At 47.0% G+C, this 26785-nt stretch overlaps 1 protein-coding gene across 1 annotated transcript; it reads right to left on the bottom strand.

The window, feature by feature from the left end:
- Positions 1–36: 36 nt before the first annotated feature.
- LOC142246822 (uncharacterized) lies at positions 37–18231 on the bottom strand. The gene is made up of 10 exons (XM_075319871.1): positions 18121–18231; positions 15878–15952; positions 13249–13320; positions 8690–8764; positions 6841–6882; positions 6676–6722; positions 2659–2884; positions 706–885; positions 612–622; positions 37–57 (listed from the first exon to the last, which is right to left on the bottom strand). The coding sequence occupies exons 1-10, from the start codon at positions 18143–18145 to the stop codon at positions 37–39; spliced, it is 774 nt and encodes a 257-aa protein (XP_075175986.1). The 5' UTR covers positions 18146–18231.
- Positions 18232–26785: the final 8554 nt, after the last annotated feature.

The following is a 26785-nucleotide window of genomic DNA, read 5'->3' as shown; positions in this document are numbered from 1 at the left end:
CAAAGCAGGGAATGCAGCAGCCACTTTGTGGTGAATCTAAATAAAGACATTGTAGCCCTACAGATTGAGAAAGTCATAAAACATTGAAGAAACTGTACAGACAGTGTGTGACTACCGAGCAGAGAAGAACGTCTACCCATAGGATAACCTAAGTTTGTGCTAAAATGCTTTAAAGGTGTTGGATACAGTCCTAGGAAACCTCAGACTGTGATACGCGTCTTGTCTATGGCAATGGAAGAGTTTTTGGTACTTTGGTTGGGCCACAAAATGAATTGTTGGAAACATTTCATGAATCTGGGAACTTCAAATTGAAAACAATTGCTCGTCTCTCTTCATGTGACAGATTTGTGCACTTTCTTGCTAATTTTAGAACTTTGAAGCAAGATGGGATTTTCCAATTTTGAATTGGAATTCTAATTCCAATTTTCCAATAAAATTTCCAACAATTTTAATTATTTGGATTAAATAATTCCTTAACATTGAGACAAGACTTAGAATAGTGTGTACAGAGCTGTAGATGATCTTTCTTCTCTTTGCCGACGGCTCGTCTACCTTCCATCACCTTTCTCGTGTGTGTCCATGTAGAATTATTCCACAGAGTCGACTCTTACCTTCCAGGAGTCTGAGAACAAGAGTACAAAAAAGCTGAAAAGTGACGCCTCAGCCCATAATCTTATCTGGGGAAGTGACTTGGACTCGCGGTACCTTTTACAATTTTCTTCATACTCTCGATCTTCTTGTTGGAAGACTCAAGATTGTCTTTATACCAGGCGATTTCTTGTTTCGAGAATTTTAGAACAGGAAAGTTGTGCTGATCGTTCATCTCTTCGGGAGGCCAAGTGTCTGGAGACTTTTCACTCAGCAAAATGATGACCTTCTTCATGCCTTGAAGCCAAAAAGATAAAAGCTAATATTCAGAAATACTTAGTCTAAGCCTTAAACTTAAACAGTAGAGACTTTGGACATTTGTTATGTTATAAGAGTAAATTCTTCTGATGGTTGTAGGTGTAACACTCTTACCAGCTTCCCCACACTGTCCTGCCCCTCTTCATGACAGAGATGCCGGCATGCTCACCATTCCAGGGGCTGCTCCGTCCTTGGACCATGCCGCCAGCTCACAGAGCCTGCACACACAGCATTGGTCTCCTGGGAGCTCTCTTAGGATATGCACGACCACCTTAACTTAAAGAGCCAGCGTGCCCTAACCTGCAAGGGCCTCTCAGCCATAGGCTAAGAGCCACTAGGTATTTAGGGCACCCTCCCCTTATGGGAAGTGCCTGGGCAGTGTGGTCTATTCCTAAAGAAGTGTCGCTACTTGTGCAGGTCCCTTACTTATGTACTGCTGCTGTGTTACTTGCACTTGTCTGTTTCGTAGTCCCAGCTACTGCTGAATCGTACCCTATCAGCCAAGTCTGATAGACTGGCCACTGTTGCATCTTACCTTATAGGCCACGTCTGCTGTACCGACTGCTGCTGCATTATACTTTATCGGCCAAACCTGCTATACCGGACACAGCTGTATCGTACCCTATCGGCAAAGTCTTCTATACTGGCCACTGCTGCATCGTACCCTATCATCCAAGCCAACTGTACCATATGCTGCTGTATCGTACCATATCAGCCAAACCTGCTATACCGGACGCTGCTGTATCGTACCCTATGGGCCAAGTCTGCTATACTGGCCACTGCTGCATCGTACCTTATTATCCAAGCCAGCTTTGCCATAAGCTGCTGTATTGTACCGTATCAGCCAAACCTGCTATACCGGATGCTGCTGTATTGTACCCTATCGGCCAAGTCTGCTATACTGGCCACTGCTGCATCATACCCTATCATCCAAGCCAACTGTACCATATGCTGCTGTATCGTATCATATCAGCCAAACCTACTTTACCGGACGCTGCTGTATGGTACCCTATGGGCCAAGTCTGCTATACTGGCCACTGCTGCATCGTACCCTATTATCCAAGCCAGCTTTGCCATAAGCTGCTGTATTGTACCGTATCAGCCAAACCTGCTATACCGGACGCTGCTGTATCGTACCCTATCGGCCAAGTCTGCTATACTGGCCACTGCTGCATCGCACCCTATCATCCAAGCCAACTGTACCATATGCTGCTGTATCGTACCATATCAGCCAAACCTGCTATACCGGACGCTGCTGCATTGCACTTTTTCAACCAAACCTGCACTACCGGGTGCTACTGTATCGTACCATATTGGCTACGTCTGTTATACCAGCCACTGCTGCAACATATCCTATCTTCCAAGCCAACTGTACCGTATGCTGCTGTATCGTACCATTTCAGAGACTGGCAGTGGCCATACCCCTGGGGTCATCTCTCACCGCACTGAGTCTCCCGGTGTGGTATCTGGTTTCTACCTGAAAGCACAACACCCTCACCATCAGAGGCTCTGGTGAAATCCTGGTGTGAGCCATAGTCATGCCCCTCGGGTCTTCTGTGTGCTGTGGCCCAGTGGGTCCACTCCCTGCTTGTGAGCATTACATTAGGTAATTATTACAGTGACTTCTGGATACGGAGTGGTCCCAATAACATGGACGTATAGTCTACATCATGTGATTCGGTTATACTTGTGATATACAATACATACAAGCCAAATATGAATAAAGCCACATACACACTGAATCTAACTTACCATAAGAAGAGGACAAGTCCGCCACTTCTTGTAATGATCCCGAATCCCATTGGTCATTTCCAAAACAGAACAGGACACAAGAGCAGGAGGAAACGCGATTCTTAAACTTCTCATTTAAATCAATTTCAAATGTCTTTTGCTCTTGGACAATTTTATACTGATTGCAGACGTCTGACTTCAGCGCGTCCTTCATCCAGACCAATGAATCTGGAGACTTGGTCACAACCTGCGACTCAAAAGAAGCAACCGCATCAGAATGGAAAGAGCGCGAGGACATTTCACTCATCAGTGACGGGATTGGCTGCGCTCGTTCTACAAACAGGAAAGTGTCTCTGGTGTCCGACCTTCATCAGGTCGCGTGTGACAGAGGCCGGAAAACGTCTCATTGCAACATCCAATCCGGCCGTCTTCTCTGCCTCTGTAATGCGGCTGAAGCTGATTAATAGACGTAAGCCAGCGTTCACACACGGCCATGATGGGAAGCATTACTTGGCAGCAGAAAAAACCCTTTCCCATAGCAGAACGTATTATTCATTAGTAACGCATCATGAGGATTAGATTTACTTTGATACAAGACATGTAACATGACACTAGACATGAGAGGATTGATCCGCAAAGGGTTAACTTTGAGTCAAATTTCCTGAAATTCACTGGGCCGCGCAAATTCATGCATTCTGCAATACGATTTGCAAAGATCGGCAAAGAAAATGCCAGTGTCAGTTCACGCACAACATTGAAGACTGTGGCATCAGGTGGGCGCAAATATTCCCAAAATGCTCTGCAGGTATCACATCACATGCTGTATCCCAGCCAATCAGGATGGGGGGACTAACAGTATAAAACATGGGGGCCGGCCAAGGAACTACTGTTTTTAGTTTTACTGTAAAGGGATACAAGGTCAGAGTGAAATCATAGGGATAAAAAAAGTAATCTGAGTGTGGTATACTACTTCAGTATTGAAGAAGACTGAAAATGGAAGCAGTAGTCACAGCCTCTGAAAACGAATCCAAAAATTCAAATGATATAAAGGGAGGTGCTGTATCTGTATAGTCACTCAGTGTGTTATATAGGCAGGTGCTGTATCTGTATAGTCACTCAGTGTGATATATAGGAAAGTGCTGTATCTGTATAGTCACTCAGTGTGATATATAGGAAAGTGCTGTATCTGTATAGTCACTCAGTGTGTTATATAGGAAAGTGCTGTATCTGTATAGTCACTCAGTGTGTTATATAGGAAAGTGCTGTATCTGTATATTCATTCAGTGTAATATATAGGGAAATGCTTTGTCTGTATAGTCACTCAGTGTAATATATAGGGAGGTACTGTATCTGTATAGTCACTCAGTGTAATATATAGGGAGGTGCTGTATCTGTATAGTCACTCAGTGTAATATATAGGGAAGTGCTGTATCTGTATAGTCACTCAGTGTGATATATAGGAAAGTGCTGTATCTGTATAGTCACTCAGTGTGTTATATAGGAAAGTGCTGTATCTGTATAGTCACTCAGTGTGTTATATAGGAAAGTGCTGTATCTGTATAGTCATTCAGTGTAATATATAGGGAAATGCTTTGTCTGTATAGTCACTCAGTTTGAAATATATGGAAGCGCTGTATCTGTATAGTTACTCAGTATGATATATATTGAAGCCCTGTATCTGTATAGTTACTCAGTGTGATATATAGGGAAGTGCTGTATCTGTATAGTCACACTGTGATATATAGGGAAGTGCTGTATCTGTATAGTCGCTTAGTGTAATATATAGGGAACTTCTGTATCTGTATAGTCACTCAGTGTGATATATAGGGAAGTGCTGTATCTGTATAGTCACACTGTGATATATAGGGAAGTGCTGTATCTGTATAGTCGCTTAGTGTAATATATAGGGAACTTCTGTATCTGTATAGTCACTCAGTGTGATATATAGGGAAGTGCTGTATCTGTATAGTCACTCAGTGTGATATATAGGGAAGTGCTTTGTCTGTATAGTCACTCAGTGTAATATATAGGGAGGTGCTGTATCTGTATAGTCACTCAGTGTGTTATATAGGAAAGTGCTGTATCTGTATAGTCACTCAGTGTGTTATATAGGAAAGTGCTGTATCTGTATAGTTATTCAGTGTAATATATAGGGAAATGCTTTGTCTGTATAGTCACTCAGTTTGAAATATATGGAAGCGCTGTATCTGTATAGTTACTCAGTATGATATATATTGAAGCCCTGTATCTGTATAGTTACTCAGTGTGATATATAGGGAAGTGCTGTATCTGTATAGTCACACTGTGATATATAGGGAAGTGCTGTATCTGTATAGTCGCTTAGTGTAATATATAGGGAACTTCTGTATCTGTATAGTCACTCAGTGTGATATATAGGGAAGTGCTGTATCTGTATAGTCACTCAGTATGATATATAGGGAAGTGCTGTATCTGTATAGTCACTCAGTGTGTTATATAGGAAAGTGCTGTATCTGTATAGTCACTCAGTATGATATATAGGGAAGTGCTGTATCTGTATAGTCACTCAGTGTGATATATAGGGAAGTGCTGTATCTGTATAGTCACTCAGTGTGATATATAGGGAAGTGCTGTATCTGTATAGTCACTCAGTGTGATATATAGGGAAGTGCTGTATCTGTATAGTCACTCAGTGTGATATATAGGGAAGTGCTGTATCTGTATAGTCACTCAGTGTGATATATAGGGAAGTGCTGTATCTGTATAGTCACTCAGTGTGATATATAGGGAAGTGATGTATCTGTATAGTCACTCAGTGTGATATATAAGGAAATACTGTATATGTAGAGTCACTCAGTGTGATATATAGGGAATTTCTGTATGTGTATAGTAATCAGTTTGATATATAGGGAGGTGCTGTATCTTTATAGTCACTCAGTGTGATATATAGCGAAGTGCTGTATCTGTATAGTCACTCAGTGTGATATATAGGGAAGTGCTGCATCTGTATAGTCACTCAGTGTGATATATAGGGAAGTGCTGTATCTGTATAGTCACAAAGTGTGATATATAGGGAGGGGCAGTATCTGTATAGTCACTCAGGGGCACAAAAATATGAAACCGCTCCCAAAATAGAGCTAATTTTTTAAATGCTTGGTGACATAAAGCAATAGATTCTTCACTTTCAAAACAGTACAGACTTTGTAATTGCATAATAGTCTTGTAATTAGAAAACATGCTGTGGATTAAAAATTTTAATGCATTTTCACTCTTAGTTGAGAAGCCATTACTTTTTTACAATCAAAACAGTCCATCTGTTTCATCTCTCTAAATAATGTAAAACATTTCAGCGACTTGTAAAAAAAACCTATTGTTTCTGAATTAGCAAAGAGCAAAGTTCTTTCTATGTCCTGAACTGGGATAAATTTTGCACTCAACGATGTAAAAATTGTCAACACAAAGGACAGATACCAGAAACTAACTAACCCAAAGTGGTGGATACACTTCGAGTGAGATGAGGTTATTGTGTCCATATAAAAGGTTTGTACCAATCAGGTAGGTTATTTAGATACCTTGTGAGGTGAGTCTTGATCGGGGATAGACCTTCATCCGGACAGTGATAGGGACAACCTAATAGGATTTTTTAATAAACATTGCACTCAAAAAGATTTATAGGGGGAGAGAAGGGCATAATAGGGCAAGCCGTCGTGGAACGGGGGCAAAACTTGAACCCTAGGGTGGATAATATCTCCGTTGGTAGAAAGGGGATAATAGGTAAAGATCCCATATCGAGGCAATTTTCCCCATTTTTTTTCTCCCCTTTTAACCATAGTCACTTGTTTTCTTGTGTATTTGTAATAATTGGGCTCATTTTTTAGTCTTCTTTTTTAGAAAATATTTTTAAAAGGTATGTTGTAAACGTGTATTTTTTCGGTGATTAACCAATGGAGGATCACTAGCAGTGAGGTCTAGCGTATACTCCCACAGCTTACACATCCCCCACCACACTACTCCACAAGACATTGTCATCACCACCCCACTCAAAACATTAGATCTCACCCACAAAGAGGACGTGTTATTCTGCCAGGAGATATATAACCAATCATCTGTAAAATAGAGAAGGAAAGTGATGAACATGAGAGTGATGCCACACAAAGGGTTAATGGATCATGAGCTCATATATATATATATATATATATATATATATATACTGTATACACTCACCGGACATTGAGCAGTCGTCAGGATGAAATTCTTCATTTTTTCCTAGATTAGAATGTAAAATACAGTTACTGACTCTCATCATATAATCCCCAATAATAGAAACACAATAGGGACATGTTGGTGACACGGCTGGTCACATCTGGACATTCTGTACGGGGATGAGCTATTATCAATATGAATCTGCTCCTTCCATTGATCAGCATCAGTTCCCCATGTTTTGCTCTTCCATGGATTGGCATCAGTTCCCCATGTTTTGCTCTTCCATGGATTGGCATCAGTTCCCCATGTTTTGCTCTTCCATGGATTGGCAGCAGTTCCCCGTGTTTCTCTCCTTGCATGGATTGGCATCAGTTCCCCTTGTTTTACTCCTTCCATGAATCGGCAGCAGTTCCCCTTGTTTTACTCCTTCCATGAATCAGCAGCAGTTCCCCGTGTTTCTCTCCTTCCATGGATTGGCAGCAGTTCCTGGTGTTTCGTTCCTTCCATGGATTGGCAGCAGTTCCTGGTGTTTCGTTCCTTCCATGGATTGGCAGCAGTTCCCCGTGTTTCTCTCCTTCCATGGATTGGCAGCAGTTCCTGGTGTTTCGCTTCTTCAATGAATCGCCAGCAGTTCCTGGTGTTTCTTTCCTTCCATGGATCGGCAGCTGTTCCCTGTGTTTCACTTCTTTCATAGATCGGCAGCTGTTCCCTGTGTTTCACTTCTTTCATGGATCGGCATCAGTTCCCCGTGTTTTTCTCCTTCCATCGATCGGGATCACATCCCCATGTTTCTCTCCTTCCATGATCGGTATCAGTTCCCCATGTTTCGCTCCTTACATGGATCGGCAGCAGTTCCTGGTGTTTCTCTCCTTCCATGGATCGGCAGCAGGTCCCCATGTTTCTCTCCTTCCATGATCGGCATCATTCCCTGTGTTTCGCTTCTTCCATGAATCGGAAGCAGTTCCTGGTGTTTCTTTCCTTCCATGGATCGGCAGCAGTTCCTGGTGTTTCTTTCCTTCCATGGATTGGCAGCAGTTCCCTCGTGTTTCACTTCTTTCATGGCTTGGCAGCTGTTCCCTGTGTTTCGCTCCTTACATGGATTGGCATCAGTTCCCCGTGTTTTTCTCCTTCCATCGATCGGGATCAGATCCCCATGTTTCTCTCTTTCCATGATTGGTATCAGTTCCCCATGTTTCGCTCCTTCCATGGATTGGCAGCAGTTCCCCGTGTTTCTCTGCCTCCATGGATCGGCAGCAGTTCCCCGTGTTTTTCTTCTTCCATCGATCGGGATCAGATCCCCATGTTTCTCTCCTTCCATGATCGGTATCAGGTCCCCGTGTTTCTCTCCTTCCATGGATCGGCAGCAGTTCCTGGTGTTTCTTTCCTTCCATGGATTGGCAGCAGTTCCCTCGTGTTTCACTTCTTTCATGGCTCGGCAGCTGTTCCCCATGTTTTTCTCCCTCCATGGATCGGCAGCAGTTCCCCGTGTTTTTCTCCTTCCATCGATCGGGATCTGATCCCCATATTTCTCTCCTTCCATGATCGGTATCAGTTCGCCATGTTTCGCTCCTTCCATGGATTGGCAGCAGTTCCCTGTGTTTCGCTTCTTCCATGGATTGGCAGCAGTTCCCTGTGTTTCGCTTCTTCCATGGATTGGCAGCAGTTCCCTGTGTTTCGCTTCTTCCATGGATTGGCAGCAGTTCCCAGTGTTTCTCTTCTTCCATGAATCGGCAGCAGTTCCCTGTGTTTCGCCTCTTTCATGAATCGGCAGCAGTTCCCCGTGTTTCGCTCCTTCCATGTATCGGCAGCAGTTCCCCGTGTTTTCCTTCATCCTCACTTCTATATAAGACACATGTAGCTGACATCCTACCTGAGAATTCTGTTTGTTTTACTGATGTTTCTTCTTTACTGCCCAGATTCACCGCTTCAGACTCTTCACCGCAAACTAAAACATACAAGAAAATAGATTTTAACGCTTGTGATAAGTGAGCACTAAAATGCTCGAGTGCTCGTTACTCGAATCGAGCAGGTCGGACGTTTGGACAGGCTCGACTGCAGGAATGGAAGCCAATGGGAAACTCCAGCATTTTTCCAGAAGACCCCCCAAGGAGGACTGAGGGGTAGTAAAATCGCTGAACTGGATGCAAACATGATGGAGGAGACTCCTGGACTCTCAGGTCTCTGCTGCGAACTAAATTTATCAATAAGTAACAAAAAAAATACATGGGGTTAACCCGATATTTGATAACCAGTCAAGGTAAAGCAGACAGCTGCAGGCTGATATTATGAGGCTGAGAAAGTCCATGGTTATTTGGCCCTTCCCAACCTAAAATTATCAGCCATTAGATGATCCAATTCTGGTGCTTTGCCTCGGCTCTTCCAGACTGCCCTGGTGCGGTGGCAATTGGGAGTAATATTTTGTTGGTTGATGTTAGCTGTGTAATGTCAGCTGGTATCAAGCCCAGGGGTTAGTAATGTAGGGGTGTCTATAAGACACCCCCATTACTAAACCAGTAAGTGAAAAGAAAAAAAAAGACACAAACAAAATTAGTTTATTTGAATAAAGACTCCCGCACACTATCCCTTGTTCACCAATTTATCAAAAATGTTCCCACAAAGTTCCTTCGTAGTCCACGATCCACAAATGCAGCTCCGGCGACTCTTTCACAGTAAAGTGCAGCTATTCACAAGTGCCGGGTGACTACAATGTTCATCAGTGTCGCTGGATCTCGCTGAGCGCAGTATTGAGCTGACTGCTCTGATGAGAGTTCTCATCAGTACCCCGTACTTATGAATAGCGGCACTTTACTGCTAATCACAGTCACCAAAGCTGCATTTGTGGATCGTGAACTATGATGGAACCTTGTGGGAACATTAATATAATTGGTGAACAAGGGATAGTGTGGGGAGTCATTATTCAAATATACTATTTTTGTGTATCTCTTTTTTTTTCTTTTTACTTACCAGGTTTGCCTCTGTATTTCAAACCCCTGGGCTTGATACCAGCTGACATTACACAGCTGACATCAACCCCAAAACCATTACCCCAATTACTACTTCACCAGGGCAATCAGGAATAACAGAGGAGAAATGTCAGAAATTGCCCATTTCATGTAATGCGCCAATTCTGGAGCAGTTGCGGGCTGCTATTTTTAGGCTGGGAAGGGCCAAATAACCTTGGCCCTTCCCATCCTGATAATACCAGCCCCAAGCTGTCTGCTTTACTTTCGCTGGTTATCAAAAATAGGTGGGACCACACATAATTTACTTTATTATTGTTTATGTATTTACTTATTTTTTAGGTTATACAAGACTAAAAACACCCTGTATTGTCACATGAAAGGCAATAAAAGATGCAAGTGTATAAACCTTGCTCTAATCTAAGCTCTCCCTCTAACATCTACTGTCCCTGAACTGCTTCCAGAAGACAGTGTGCTGAGCATTGTCCCCCCAAGACTCATATAAGACCCGATGATGCGATTTCTTTATTGTTTTGGAAATATATATTCGTTTATTAACCCTAATGGTAAAACTAAAGGCAATGGAGGAAAAAAAACCAAGATTGCCAACCCCTCTGAATAAACTCCAGGACATTAGAGTCTTCCATTGTGTATAGAAAATCCAGTGGCCGGGATGGAATCCCCCCAGAGATGCTGAGTTCAGCCCACCAGAAATACAAGCTGCAATGGTTACATTGTTTAATATTATGCTTAGTGCTGGTTACTTCCCTTGTACCTGGAACCAAGGCTTCATCACACCCATCCACAAGAGTGGGGACAGGTATGACCCTGCCAACTGCCGAGGCATATGTGTCAGCAGTAACTTGGGAAAACTGCTCAACAGCATCCTGAACATGACGACCCTGAGGGTGTTTTGCTGCAGGAGGGACTGGTGACTGCACAAAATAGATGCATCATGAGGAAAGAAGTTTATGTGGCCATACTGAAGAACATCTCAAGACATCAGCCAGGAACTTACAGCTTGGGCAGAAATGGGTCTTCCAGATGGACAGTGACCTGAAGCTACTGCCAAACTGGGTACACAGCGGCTTAAGGAGAACAAAGTCAATGTTTTGGAGTGGCCATCACAAATCCCTGATCTCAGTCCTATGGAAAATTTATGGGCAAAGATGAAAAGGCCGGAGCGAGTGGCGAACTCCAAACATGGCTCAGCTCCACCAGATCTGTCAGGAGGAATCGGCCCAAATTCCACCAACTATTGTGAGAAGCTTCTGGAAGGATCCAAAACGTTTCCCCCAAGTCACACAGTGTAAGGATAATGCCACCAAATACTAATGACATGGAGGAGAAACTTCACTGTGCAGAAAGGAAGAAAAATGCCTGAAAACATTATCTCTCATTATTCTGGAGAGTGGAGGGAAAAACCTGCAGATGTGTCTGTATAGAGAGCGGAGGAAAAACCTGCAGATGTGTCTGTATAGAGAGAGGAGGGAAAAACCTGCAGATGTGTCTGTATAGAGAGAGGAGGGAAAAACCTGCAGATGTGTCTGTATAGAGAGCGGAGGGAAAAACCTGCAGAGGTGTCTGTATAGAGAGGGAGGGAAAAACCTGCAGATGTGTCTGTATAGAGAGCGGAGGGAAAAACCTGCAGATGTGTCTGTATAGAGAGCGGAGGGAAAAACCTGCAGATGTGTCTGTATAGAGAGCGGAGGGAAAAACCTGCAGATGTGTCTGTATAGAGAGCAGAGGGAAAAATTGTGTACATCTATACATCTTTTATTTTGATATTATGCCTTTTCCATTGAATACATTAAAAATATGTGAGATATATTCCATTAAATCATTTACTATTTATTTACTTCCCTTTTTGGTCTCTTTTTTTGACCCCCTCCCCTTTTTTTGTCTCTTTTTTTACCCTCCTCCCCTATATTGTCTCTTTTTTCGACCCCCCCCCCCCTCCCCTCTGCTGTCTCTTTTTTTGACTACCTTCCCTTTTTGTCTCTTTTTTTTAAACCCCCTCTCCCCTTTTTTGTCTCTTTTTTCGACCCCCTCCCCTTTGTTGTCTCTTTTTTTAACCCCCTCCCCATTTTTGTCTCTTTTTTCGACCCCCTCCCCTTTTTTTGTCTCTTTTCTCGACCCCCTCCCCTTTGTTGTCTCTTTTTTTGACCACCTTCCCTTTTTGTCTCTTTTTTTACCCCCTCCCCTTTTTTGTCTTTTTTTTTAACCCCCTCCCCTATTTTGTCTCTTTTTTCGACCCCGCCCCCCTCTGTTGTCTCTTTTTTTGACTACCTTCCCTTTTTGTCTCTTTTTTTTAAACCCCCTCTCCCCTTTTTTGTCTCTTTTTTTGATCCCCTCCCCTTTGTTGTCTCTTTTTTTAACCCCCTCCCCATTTTTGTCTCTTTTTTCGACCCCCTCCCCTTTTTTTGTCTCTTTTCTCGACCCCTTCCCCTTTGTTGTCTCTTTTTTTGACCACCTTCCCTTTTTGTCTCTTTTTTTACCCCCTCCCCTTTTTTGTCTTTTTTTTTAACCCCCTCCCCTATTTTGTCTCTTTTTTCGACACCCCTCCCCTCTGTTGTCTCTATTTTTGACCACCTTCTCTTTTTGTCTCTTTTTTTTAACCCCCCTCCTGCTTTTTGTCTCTTTTTTCGGCCCCCTCCCCTTTGTTGTCTCTTTTTTTTAAACCCCTCCCTATTTTTGTTTCTTTTTTCGAACCCCTCCCCTTTCTTGTCTCTTTTTTCGCCCCCCTCCTCTTTGTTGTCTCTTTTTTTGACCACCTTCCCTTTTTGTCTCTTTTTTTTAACCCTCTCCCCATGTTTGTCTCTTTTTTCGACCCCCTCCCCTTTTTTGTCTCTTTTTTCGACCTCCTCCCTTTTTTTGTCTCTTTTTTTGACCCCCTCCCCTTTTTTGTCTCTTTTTTCGACCCCCTCCCCTTTGTTGTCTCTTTTTTCGACCCCCTCCCCTTTGTTGTCTCTTTTTTTGACCACCTTCCCTTTTTGTCTCTTTTTTTAAACCCCCTCCCCGTTTTTGTCTCTTTTCGACCCCCTCCCCTTTTTTGTTTCTTTTTTTACCCCCATCCCCTTTCTTGTCTCTTATCACTCATTCATTTCTTCCATCATTGAATAAAAGTTTCATTTTCTGAATATAACAGTTGTATTACCCGTAACTCTTTGAGCTGACTCAGACGTCGTGTTTCTTTGGCGCTTTGGTCTATTTGAACCACACCCCTGATATTGTGCTGTAACTCGCTGCCTTTTCTGAAGGAGTGAGGTTTCACTTTGAAACGTGTCAATACGACGCCTTTTCATCTATTTCATGGAGTGGACCTTCGTTTCATCCACAGCAGCACCTATTGATCCCCGCTCCTCCAGGTTCCTCTCTGATGTTCCCCAGGTTGGATCGTCCTCCCACAGCTCTGAATGATCAGTCATAAAACCATCGCTCTCAGGACTCCAAAAAAGAAATCTCTTACCTGGTCGTTTAGAACAGTATGGACTCAAATCTTCAAACTCTTCATCTTTATTTGTTTCCTCCTTCACAATTTCTAGAAGAAAAAGAAGAAAATCCAGAACCATGACCTCACGCAGACTGACAAAACTGAGGATAATCTAAAGTGGGCTTTACACGTTGCGACATCGCTAGCGATTGCTAGCGATGTCGAGCGCAATAGCACCCGCCCCCATCGTACATGCGACATTCGGTGATCGCTGCCGTAGTGAACATTATCGCTACGGCAGCGTCACATGCACAAACCTGAGCAGCGACCTCGCTGTGACTGCTGAACAATCCCTCCTTCAAGGGGGAGGTGCGTTTGTCATCACAGCGACGTCATCTCGACGTCACTAAGTGGCCGGCCAATAGAAGCGGAGGGGCGGAGATGAGCGGGACGTAACATCCCACCCACCTCCTTCCTTCCGCATAGCAGGTGGAGGCAGGTAAGGAGATTTTTGTCGTTCCTGCGGTGTCACACATAGTGATGTATGCTGCCGCATGAGCGACAAACAACATCGTACTGGTGGCAGCAGCGATATTATGGAAATGAGCGACGTGTCAACGATCACCGTTTTTGAACGATTTTTCGATCGTTGTTCATAGGGTTTACATGCTGCGATGTCTGTAACGGCGCCGGATGTGCGTCACTAACGACGTGACCCCGACGATATATCGGTAGCGATGTCGCAACGTGTAAAGACCCTTAACTCTCCTCTCAAAAACATCTTTGGAATTTTAGGTTTCTACAGAAAACTTTGCAAAGTAATTTTTGTATGCACCCATCAACCATAACAATGAATAGCACTGATTATCCGGTGAGATCGGCGCCGTCGGTGAGTGGAGACGACATTACGCACTTCAAGTTGCTAAAAACATCTGGGACATTGCTGAGACGGCACAAGTGGGCTCCTCCCGTTATCCGGCAGATAGGGTGGGTCGCTCCCGATGTGCAGTTATTAGCGCCACAGAAAAGATTTGCCTTTCATTTTTTAGTTATTCTTTTTTGGCAAATCCTGAAACTGCAATCATGGAATAGAGGATAGAGCTGTTAATATTAAGAAAAATGTATGCTCACCCGGCCCTCACGTGCCCCATCCCGCGGCCTCGCTCCGGCCAGTTGTCTTCTTCTGTCCAGTCACCAATGAGGTCTCTTCAAAAGCATCTTTGGTGCCACCGGTGTGGACTGAGACTCCTGAAGTACGTCCTACCGGCATGTGAGGACTAGTGACTATGTATCGTCATGTCAGAGCTGCTGAAAACATTGGGGGCCAAAGAGTTTGAAAATTACTTTGTAGGCACCACATGAGTGACCGGACAGAAGACGATGACTGGACCAGGGCTGGACGGCACAGCAGGTTAGAGATGGACCAGGTGAGAATAATTATTTATTACCTGTTTATTATATTCTGGGGTCTGGAGAGCTCACAGTATAAGGCCTGTTTCACACGTCAGTGAAAAACACAGACGTTCTTCACTGCGTGTAAAACACGCACATGTCCCTCCGTGTTCCGTGATACGTGCTCTGTTATCCATGATTGCACATAGACATTACTCACCTGTCCCGTTCCTGCTCTCCATGGTGCTGAAGTCTCCAGCTCTGCAGCGTCCACCCACCGCTCTCTGCAGCTATTTCCGGGTCGGCTCTGACTGCATTCATGAATATGCATGAGCCGGGCAAGAAGCTGCAGAGAGCAGAGGCTGCACACAGCGTCGCTGGAAAGGTGAGTTGAAAATGTCCCATTGATTATAATGTGTCTGCGTATGTCAGTGATTCTGGTACGTATAAAAACTAGCCCATATGTACCAGAATCACTGACGTCTGAAACGGGCCTAATAATGTACATTCAATTCACAATTAAACAAACCTCTCCAAATTAAATTTATGGGATGAAATTGAGCGAACTACAGAATTCAAATTTTGGCAGAATTCCTCGTCCAATTAGTGACTGCATAGTGTGGTCCTAAAAATGACGTCAGGGTCACGGACACCTAAGGCCCACTGACCTGTGTAGTGAAAGATAAGGCATCGTCTCATAGAAGAGTCACTGCACCCAAATTACTGAGAATTAGAGGACAGTGAATTTCATCTCAATAGAACTTTATGAAATATATTTACTTATAATATCCGTGCCGTGTTAAATACTTATTTCACCCGCTGTAATTGGTGTGAATAAGTAAACAAAATTAGCCAAAAAACAAGAAAAAAGATTTAAGACCAAAGTGTAAATTGCAATGGAGAAACTAAAGGTGCTTGCCCCTCTGATTCGGCGGGGAGAGAGGCTTCTTACAGGAGTCTAAGGGGAAATGTTTCTACTTCTGGAGAGGGATTTGCACTGAGGAGCGTCTAACAGCCAGAAACACGGGTTTGGTTTGGCTTCTTATCCTAAGTCATGGGGCAAGGCTTGTTAAAGCGCTGATATTGACTTTTAGAATTGCTAATTCCAATAGGGGGCGCTAGAGTTGCAGTCCTCTTATTCACTGAAGAGGATATTTGCATATTTAATTTTGCAGAGGAGCATTGTGTGGCTTATAAGTCTCCTCACGACAGCTTGGCTCTGCCACAAGAAGAAACGTCCCCTTTGGACTTTCTTGCGTATAACCACACATACCTGACATCCTACCCGAGGGTTTGGGTTGTTTTGCTGCTGATTCTTCTTCTTTCTCCAGATTCATCTCCTCAAAACCTAAAACCCAAGATAAGACATAAAAAAATAGAGTTTAGCTCCTAAGAATTTTCTAAGCGATGTGATTTCTGCTCTGAAGTTAATAAGACTGAAGCCAAAAATGTCCAAAGCTCCAAACAATAGGGGCGCGCTCTGTAATTTCTCTACTCTCTCTCTATCTATGTACTCATCTAACAAATAACTATATTCTGAGGAGGATTCCGAGAAAATTAACAGAAATGAAAAAAAAAATGTTTAAAACCACAATTTATTAATAATTATAAAAACCATAACAAAAAAAATAAATCCTAATAAATATGTCCCCATCCTGTACCCCTCCTGGTATATATGTCCAGTTCCTGGCATATACTGTCAACACTCTAGTATATACTGTCCCCCTCCTGGTATATATGTCCCCCTCCTGGGCCCCTCCTGGTATATATGTCCAGTTCCCAGTATATACTAACCCAATTCTAGCATATACTGCCGCCCCCTCCTGGTATATATGTCCCCGTCCTGGGCCCCTCCTAGTATATACAGTATGTCCTCCTCCTGGGCCCCTCCTGATATATATGTCCAGTTCCTGGTATATACTGTCCCCATTCTAGTATATACTACCACCCTCTCCTGGTATATAAGTCCCCCTCCTGAGCCAATCCTGGTATATATGTCACCCTCCTATATGATGCCTCTCTATAGTTGTGGGATCTCTCAATATAGTTATAGAATCCTTCTCTATAGTTATAGAATCCCTCTCTATATTGGTATAGGATCCCTACCTGTATAGGATCCTTCTCTATAGTTATAGGATCCCTCTCTATATAGTTATAGGATCCTTCTCTATAGTTATAGAATCCCTCTCTATATAGGTATAGGATCCTTCTCTATAGTTATAGGATCTCTCTCTATATAGTTATAGGATCCTTCTCTATAGTTATAGGATCTCTCTCTATATAGGTATAGGATCCCTCCTTGTATAGTTATAGGATCCTTCTCTATATAGGTATGTGATACCTCCTTGTATAGTTATAGGATCCTTCTCTATATAGGTATGTGATACCTCCTTGTATAGTTATAGGATCCTTCTCTATATAGGTATGTGATACCTCCTTGTATAGTTATAGGATCCTTCTCTATATAGGTATGTGATACCTCCTTGTATAGTTATAGGATCCCTCTCTATATAGGATCCCTCCTTGTATAGTTATAGGATCCTTCTCTATATAGGTATAGGATCCATCCCTGTATAGTTATAGGATCCTTCTCTATAGTTATAGGATCTCTCTCTATATAGTTATAGGATCCTTCTCTATAGTTATAGGATCTCTCTCTATATAGTTATAGGATCCTTCTCTATAGTTATAGGATCTCTCTCTATATAGTTATAGGATCTTTCTCTATAGTTATAGGATCTCTCTCTATATAGTTATAGGATCCTTCTCTATAGTTATAGGATCCCTCTCTATATAGTTATAGGATCCTTCTCTATAGTTATAGGATCCCTCTCTATATAGTTATAGGATCCTTCTCTATAGTTATAGGATCTCTCTCTATATAGTTATAGGATCCTTCTCTATAGTTATAGGATCTCTCTCTATATAGTTATAGGATCCTTCTCTATAGTTATAGGATCTCTCTCTATATAGTTATAGGATCCTTCTCTATAGTTATAGGATCCCTCTCTATATAGTTATAGGATCCTTCTCTATAGTTATAGGATCTCTCTCTATATAGGTATAGGATCCCTCCTTGTATAGTTATAGGATCCTTCTCTATATAGGTATGTGATACCTCCTTGTATAGTTATAGGATCCCTCTCTATATAGGATCCCTCCTTGTATAGTTATAGGATCCTTCTCTATATAGGTATAGGATCCATCCCTGTATAGTTATAGGATCCTTTTCTATAGTTATAGGATTCCTCTCTATATAGTTATAGGATCCTTCTCTATAGTTATAGGATCCCTCTCTATAGTTATAGGATCCTTCTCTATAGTTATAGGATCTCTCTCTATACAGGTATGGGATCCTTCCTTGTATAGTTATAGGATCCTTCTCTCATAGTTATAGGATCCCTCTATGTATTTATAGGATCCCGCTATATATTTATAGGATCCTCTCTATGTAGTTACTAACTGTAGAGAGGATCCTATAAGATCCTTCTCTAATATAATGATGGGATTTCTTACCTCTCTTTAGCTCCTTTCTCTCCATTGTCGTCTGTCTTCCGCAGTTTGTTTTTGTCTTTTCTTGTTACTACTTTCACTTTTGCTTTTGATGCCCAGAGTCATAGTTGTAGTGCGGGGAGGGGAGGGGGGAGCTGCGGCTGCAGGAGTGGGGGGGGCTGCGGCTGCAGGAGGGGGGGAGCTGCGCTGCAGGAGAGTGCTGTGGCTGTAATCCTCTGTGCAGAGTCTCATGTATGTGACCCTGCCGTGTATTCTGGGGTATACAGATAACTGTAGGTGTATAGTTATATACATACAGGGTCACTGTAACATTGTATTTCTGGTGTGGATTTCTGATCTTTTCCAGAGATTATTTCTATCCAGATGTGGATTTACAGGAAAGTGATAACATCTGGGGGTCCCGGCCCGGGCAGGGCACATAATCCCCCTGGAGGGGGCAGCTTTCTCTGAGGTCTGTTATCAGAGATTCTGCTTACAATAGAGGAGCCCCCCGACGTGTAGTTTTGGGTCTGGACCCCTCTATTGCTGCTCCCTCATAGTGAGGGGGAACCATAGTGACCACCTCCCCACAGTATGTGCCCCCCACAAATACTGACTGACAGGGAAAAACACACGGGGTCTGTGACAATTGGGGTGTACACGGCTGCATAATCACCAGCCTCTTCAATCACTGTTGCCCCTTCTTTTCCTTCATTTTTACGCCATTTTTATTTTCCTTTATTTTCTTACTAATATTGGGGGAAGTTTATATGAAATATTGTCTATTTTTCACCTTTTTTAATTGCAAGCACAAAAAAACATTTTAAACAGCGTTCCCCTTTATAATTGTGTCTATAGATGGGACATATTTATTTGATGGGGGCAGCGCTAGAAACTGCAGCTCAAACCGGAAGTGTCTTTTTTGTTTGATTTATTTACATTTTTTTTCAATTTATATTTTGATTTTTTTATGTATTTTTTATATATTTCACACACTGCGCCTCCACCCTCCCCCCACAAGGAGCATTTACACATATGAATATATTATTTTTATTGCGGATTTGTCATGTAATGGGGTACATCAGCCTCAGTAATAGGAGAATGTCCGCCTCCGGGATGCATGGCTGTGCGGTCTGGCTCTGCTGGGTCCTGGTGCCTTCCTATACACTGTGATCCCACAGGGTCTGGAGGAGGAAGCACTGTCAGTATTTCCTAATCACTATATACAAGCACTCGTTCAGCGCTGTGTATATACAGTGTATACAGTGATTAGCAGGGTAAATATGGCACTGAACTATGGTTCTCTTCTCTGTGGGGATTCTGGCTGTGTCTGGCAGAATATTTCTCTCTTTCACAGCTGCAAAATGTTGTGTAAGCCGCTTACTCTGCACTGACATTGTACAACGTCATTGCGGAGTAAAGTGTGGGCAGCCCAGATGTTTTTAGCTTACAGGCGGTCCAGAAGTAGCAAACCGTGAAGTAATGCATGAAATACAGATATAATAGGGGACATATTGGACTCCTTATTAATAAAGTGCAGCAGAACAATTCAGCCGGCTTCTCAATCCAGTGTTTATTCCATGATTTGTATCATGTATAACCCTTTTATTTTACCATAGTTATTTCTTTATTGTGTTATTCAACAGATAATTCATTATGAGGAGCAACAAGTTATTCCAGGTTTCTAAACCCAGTAAAATAATGTGCAGGCCAAATGCCCTAATATCCACCCATGGAGGCAATGCCAGTGTCATGATTCATGCATGGCTGCCGTTCCTGAGCCGGTGCATGTATCCTGCCTTCAGGGTTTAGATCCCTTGGGAGGGTCCTACTTGTTCTGGTCTCGTTCTGGGGGTTGCACCACCGTATCTTGGTGCTGCTACCTCTGGGACTCTGCCAATAAGATTTCCGGTTCTGCTGCATGCACTGTTCCTGAGAGAAGTTCTCTGTTTCTTATCCTGCTACCTAGTACTATTCGTCCTGACCTCTGTTTCCCCCTGCTCGACCTGACCTTATCTCCGTTCCTGCCTGACCTGACCTCCGTTCCTGCCCGACCTGACCTGACCTCCGTTCCTGCCCGACCTGACCTGACCTCTGTTCCTGCCCGACGTGACCTGACCTCTGTTCCCCCTGCTCGACCTGACCTTATCTCCGTTCCTGCCTGACCTGACCTCCGTTCCTGCCCGACCTGACCTGACCTCCGTTCCTGCCCGACCTGACCTGACCTCTGTTCCTGCCCGACCTGACCTGACCTCTGTTCCTGCCCGACCTGACCTGACCTCATTCCTGCCCGACCTGGCCTGACCTCCATTCCTGCCCGACCTGACCTAATCTCCGTTCCTGCCCGACCTGGCCTAATCTCCGTTCCTGCCTGACCTGACCTCCGTTCCTGCACGACCTGTCCTGACCTCCGTTTCCCCACCCTGTCCAGACCTCCTTCCCTCCTGCCCGTCTGACCTCCATCCCTTCTTCCTGATCTTACTGCCGTTCCTCCATGTCCTACAGACTCCAGTCCTATTCCATGTCCTCCGCTCCCTTCCATGTGCTTACTTGCTCTCCCCGTATTCGACCTCGGCTCTGTTCTTTGACTTTGGCTTGTTTTCCTCTCGGTACAGACGTGACATCCCGGCATAGATCCTGACTGATCGACTATCCCTGCTCTTGTATTAGCAACCTCTAATGGGCTTCTGTCTAACTACACTCAGGAGTTCTCTTTCTACCTGAGTCCCAGTGCCCCCTAACGATGGCTTGACAGCCAGCAGTTTGGTATTTATGGCCAGAAGATGCTGGACGGAGATTATCATGGCCGCTAGCATGCTGGAAGGAGATTATGTAATGGCTGCAAAAAGTCCAAAGTCAAGAGATGAGGTCGCAGCTAGTGGAGGTACAGATATTGTGGATGTCATGTTTCCTTATACATCCGGACAAGATGAAAACAATTTGGGGCTCTCACAAACCAAAATGAAGAGTCAAACACAGAAAAAATGTTAATAAAGGTAGGAAGTGTCTCTAGAATGTGAAATTGTTCTAATAGCTATGACTGAAGGAACTTCTCCAGATCCCACACATTCCCATCCAGTGCTTCAGCGAAGCCTTCATCCACACTATGGTCCTTCAAGAATCAGATCTTCAGACAATAACATTCCTTCTCGAAATGTAGCCTTGAGGAATCCGCCTGGCCTTCCAGGAAGACACCTCCCAGGACTAAGAATAATTCATGAGACACAACATTATCTAAAATGGAAGAGTTATTAAGCTCTCAATGTGGAGGCCCCTTACTTTTTCCGGGGTCTTAAAGTTTTGGCATCTTTGAGTAACACACATACTTGTGCCAGCGGAGGGTTTCCCTGACAGGTTTGGATTGGCTTCTGTCCACACACCGGACTCCACTCTTTGTGTGATATTGTCAGGGGTGGGATGGAGATTGACCTCCACGGTCCACACCTTAACACGTTATTCTTGGCGCTCTCTGAACATATTTCATTCTGGAGATTTCATTGAAAATGTTTCTTTATTGATCACATTAATGCCGTAATCTGTACAGAGCGACAGCGCAGTGCCCGATACAGCAGCGGATATGGACCCTCATGGGGAGCCGTAGATTAGGGGGCGAACAGATAACATAGTGCCCGGTACAGCAGCAGATATGGACCCTCATGGGGAGCCGCAGATTAGGGGGCGAACAGATAACGTAGTGCCCGTAACAGCAGTGGATTTGGACCCCTATGAGGAGCTGCAGATTAGGGGGCGGACAGATAACATAGTGCCCGGTACAGCAGCGGATATGGACCCTCATGGGGAGCCGCAGATTAGAGGGCGGACAGATAACATAGTGCCCGATAGCGGATATGGACCCTCATGGGGAGCCGCAGATTAGGGGGCGGACAGATAACATAGTGCCCTGTACAGCAGCGGATATGGACCCTCATGGGGAGCCGCAGATTAGAGGGCGGACAGATAACATAGTGCCCGATACAGCAGCGGATATGGACCCTCATGGGGAGCCGCAGATTAGGGGGCGGACAGATAACATAGTGCCCAGTACAGCAGCGGATATGGACCCTCATGGGGAGCCGCAGATTAGGGGGTGAACAGATAACGTAGTGCCCGTAACAGCAGTGGATTTGGACCCCTATGAGGAGCTGCAGATTAGGGGGCGGACAGATAACATAGTGCCCGGTACAGCAGCGGATATGGACCCTCATGGGGAGCCGCAGATTAGGGGGCGGACAGATAACATAGTGCCCAGTACAGCAGCGGATATGGACCCTCACGGGGAGCCGCAGATTAGGGGGCGGACAGATAACATAGTGCCTGGTACAGCAGCGGATATGGACCCTCATGGGGAGCCGCAGATTAGGGGGCGGACAGATAACATAGTGCCCAGTACAGCAGCGGATATGGACCCTCACAGGGAGCCGCAGATTAGGGGGCGGACAGATAACATAGTGCCTGGTACAGCAGCGGATATGGACCCTCATGGGGAGCCGCAGATTAGGGGGCGGACAGATAACATAGTGCCCGGTACAGCAGCGGATATGGACCCTCATGGGGAGCCGCAGATTAGGGGGTGGACAGATAACATAGTGCCCGGTACAGCAGCGGACATGGACCCTCATGGGGAGCCGCAGATTAGGGGGCGGACAGATAACGTAGTGCCCGGTACAGCAGCGGATATGGACCCTCATGGGGAGCCGCAGATTAGGGGGTGGACAGATAACATTGTGCCCGGTACAGCAGCGGATATGGACCCTCATGGGGAGCCGCAGATTAGGGGGTGGACAGATAACATAGTGCCCGGTACAGCAGCGGACATGGACCCTCATGGGGAGCCGCAGATTAGGGGGTGGACAGATAACATAGTGCCCGGTACAGCAGCGGACATGGACCCTCATGGGGAGCCGCAGATTAGGGGGTGGACAGATAACATTGTGCCCGGTACAGCAGCGGATATGGACCCTCATGGGGAGCCGCAGATTAGGGGGTGGACAGATAACATAGTGCCCGGTACAGCAGCGGACATGGACCCTCATGGGGAGGTTCAGATTAGGGGGTGGACAGATAACATAGTGCCCGGTACAGCAGCGGATATGGACCCTCATGGGGAGCCGCAGATTAGGGGGTGGACAGATAACATAGTGCCCGGTACAGCAGCGGACATGGACCCTCATGGGGAGCCGCAGATTAGGGGCAGAAGATGAGAGGAAATTCTTATGACATGATGAAATGAAAAAAAATGAGAATAATAAAGTTGCTAAATAACTGAAACACTGGACTTCTCTTCTGCTGCTCCAACGTCATCGGGAATTTCACTCCATTTTTCCTGGAAATATCAAGGATTTTCTAATAGATTTCATTTCATTTTCTGGAAAAACAACAAAAAATGAAGAATAGTAATTAGGTGAATAATTAGATGGAGTGTGGCTGTGTCTGATTTCACAATGTGCACTGAGTACATACACATTACAATGATGGTTTATACCTGATGAGGCCGATTTACTGACTTTGATCCATGTCATTAGAATACCTGTATATCCTGATTTTAAGATGAGCATTTTCTGAGTATATCTAAAGAGGGAGAGCTCGGATATAATCAATCTCTGCCCGTCTGCACACATTGACTGACAGCTGCAGCTTGTACTGAGCAGTGGGAGATTCAACAGAGAGGAAGTACACTGAGGAGCTGTCAATCAGGCTGGGTAAGTGAAGCTTCAGGCACAGCAGGGAGGAGGTACACTGAGGAGCTGTCAATCAGGCTGGGTAAGTGAAGCTTCAGGCACAGCAGGGAGGAGGTACACTGAGGAGCTGTCAATCAGGCTGGGTAAGTGAAGCTTCAGGCACAGCAGGGAGGAGGTACACTGAGGAGCTGTCAATCAGGCTGGGTAAGTGAAGCTTCAAGCACAGCAGGGAAGAGGTACACTGAGGAGCTGTCAATCAGGCTGGGTAAGTGAAGCTTCAAGCACAGCAGGGAGGAGGTACACTGAGGAGCTGTCAATCAGTATCCAATAAATATTTTGATATTGTGAAATCTGTGAAAACAGATTCACTTTAAAAGGAAGTTGCACTAGATGGACCGATGTAGCGTTAAAATACCCAATTTGTAAACTTGCTTGATGTCCCTAAATTTACATGCTATCCTCCCCTCCTCTTTTTGATAATAACACAATCGGCTGTAATCAGTAATGCTCTTCATGGTTCAGGATAACCCTCATCATTATTAATCACCTTGCCTCCACTTATCAAGTGTCTCATCCTCTTCAGAGGCTCTAGAAAGGTCTTCTCCTCTGCGGTGAACAGGAACAAGTCTAGAGCTTTCTCCTTAATAGAGGGCTGGCTGCGGAAGATCCGGGATTTCTCCTCATCGTCACCATTGTCCAGGTCATCGGCCACCACAATCACATTTTCATCTAAAGATAAAAGTCCTTATTAAATGTTCTGTAAAATGTGGGTCACATATAAATTACAGAACCTATATACATACCTCCCAAGTTTTAAAGAAGGAAAAGAGGGACAAAGTTTGCGGCGCGCGTAGCGCGCCGCGGCAAATTTTTAGGCCACGCCCCCTAACCACACCCATTTCACAGTCACGCCCATATCCACTCCCCATTCACACCCATTCAGCACAAACACGCAGGCAGCCGGCGGGCCTCCAGCACGGACACGCACGCAGCCGGCGGGCCTCCAGCACGGACACGCAGGCAGCCAGCGGGCCTCCAGCACGGACATGCAGGCAGCCGGCGGGCCTCCAGCACGGACACGCAGGCAGCCGGCGGGCCTCCAGCACGGACACGCAGGCAGCCGGCGGGCCTCCAGCACGGACACGCAGGCAGCCGGCGGGCCTCCAGCACGGACACGCAGGCAGCCGGCGGGCCTCCAGCACGGACACGCAGGCAGCCGGCGGGCCTCCAGCACGGACACGCAGGCAGCCGGCGGGCCTCCAGCACGGACACGCAGGCAGCCGGCGGGCCTCCAGCACGGACACGCAGGCAGCCGGCGGGCCTCCAGCACGGACACGCAGGCAGCCGGCGGGCCTCCAGCACGGACACGCAGGCAGCCGGTGGGCCTCCAGCACGGACATGCAGGCAGCCGGCGGGCCTCCAGCACGGACACGCAGGCAGCCGGCGGGCCTCCAGCACGGACACGCAGGCAGCCGGCGGGCCTCCAGCACGGACACGCAGGCAGCCGGCGGGCCTCCAGCACGGACACGCAGGCAGCCGGCGGGCCTCCAGCACGGACACGCAGGCAGCCGGCGGGCCTCCAGCACGGACACGCAGGCAGCCGGCGGGCCTCCAGCACGGACACGCAGGCAGCCGGCGGGCCTCCAGCACGGACACGCAGGCAGCCGGTGGGCCTCCAGCACGGACATGCAGGCAGCCGGCGGGCCTCCAGCACGGACACGCAGGCAGCCAGCGGGCCTCCAGCACGGACACGCAGGCAGCCGGCGGGCCTCCAGCACGGACACGCAGGCAGCCGGCGGGCCTCTAGCACGGACACGCAGGCAGCCGGCGGGCCTCCAGCACGGACACGCAGGCAGCCAGCGGGCCTCCAGCACGGACACGCAGGCAGCCAGCGGGCCTCCAGCACGGACATGCAGGCAGCCGGCGGGCCTCCAGCACGGACACGCAGGCAGCCGGCGGGCCTCCAGCACGGACACGCAGGCAGCCGGCGGGCCTCCAGCACGGACACGCAGGCAGCCGGCGGGCCTCCAGCACGGACACGCAGGCAGCCGGCGGGCCTCCAGCACGGACACGCAGGCAGCCGGCGGGCCTCCAGCACGGACACGCAGGCAGCCGGCGGGCCTCCAGCACGGACACGCAGGCAGCCGGCGGGCCGCCCGCACAGAGAGGCGGCCAGCCGCCCGCAGAGAGAGGCGGCCGGCCGCCCGCACAATGAGGCGGCGGGCCGCCCGCACAGACAGGCGGCGGGGGGCACCCGCACAGACAGGCGGCAGGGGGGCGCCCGCACAGACAGGCGGCAGGGGGGCGCCCGCACAGACAGGCGGCAGGGGGGCGCCCGCACAGACAGGCGGCAGGGGGGCGCCCGCACAGACAGGCGGCGGGGGGCGCCCGCACAGACAGGCGGCAGGGGGGCGCCCGCACAGACAGGCGGCAGGGGGGCGCCCGCACAGACAGGCGGCAGGGGGGCGCCCGCACAGACAGGCGGCAGGGGGGCGCCCGCACAGACAGGCGGCAGGGGGGCGCCCGCACAGACAGGCGGCGGGGGGCGCCCGCACAGACAGGCGGCAGGGGGGGCGCCCGCACAGACAGGCGGCAGGGGGGCGCCCGCACAGACAGGCGGCAGGGGGGCGCCCGCACAGACAGGCGGCAGGGGGGCGCCCGCACAGACAGGCGGCAGGGGGGCGCCCGCACAGACAGGCGGCAGGGGGGCGCCCGCACAGACAGGCGGCAGGGGGGCGCCCGCACAGACAGGCGGCGGGGGGCGCCCGCACAGACAGGCGGCGGGGGGCGCCCGCACAGACAGGTGGCGGGCCGACCGCACAGACAGGCGGCCGGCCGACCGCACAGACAGGCTCCGGCCGGGGGTGAGGGGGGAGGGAGGGAAATCAGCGCTGGGGAGATTAGTTTACTGTACCAGCAGCAGCACAGGCAGCGCTCCTCTCTATGCCACGTCTACTAGGATGGTAGGAGGGAAAAGCAGGGAGGCGGAGAGTGGGTGGGCGGAGCCCGGG

This window comes from Anomaloglossus baeobatrachus, chromosome 7 (genome assembly GCF_048569485.1).
Source record: "Anomaloglossus baeobatrachus isolate aAnoBae1 chromosome 7, aAnoBae1.hap1, whole genome shotgun sequence".
NCBI lineage: Eukaryota > Metazoa > Chordata > Amphibia > Anura > Aromobatidae > Anomaloglossus > Anomaloglossus baeobatrachus.
Note: the sequence above shows the minus strand (reverse complement) of the source record. Positions and strands in the feature narration are given on the sequence as shown.

Excerpts from the sequence above, each read along its gene's own strand:
- LOC142246822 (XM_075319871.1), bottom strand. The coding sequence starts at position 18,145 with ATGGAGAGAAAGGAGCTAAAGAGAG. Across the intron at positions 15,953-18,120 it reads GAGAAAGGAGCTAAAGAGAG|GTTTTGAGGAGATGAATCTG; the intron begins GTAAGAAATCCC and ends CTTGGGTTTTAG. Across the intron at positions 8,765-13,248 it reads ATACTGTTCTAAACGACCAG|TTTGCGGTGAAGAGTCTGAA; the intron begins GTAAGAGATTTC and ends TGTATGTTTTAG.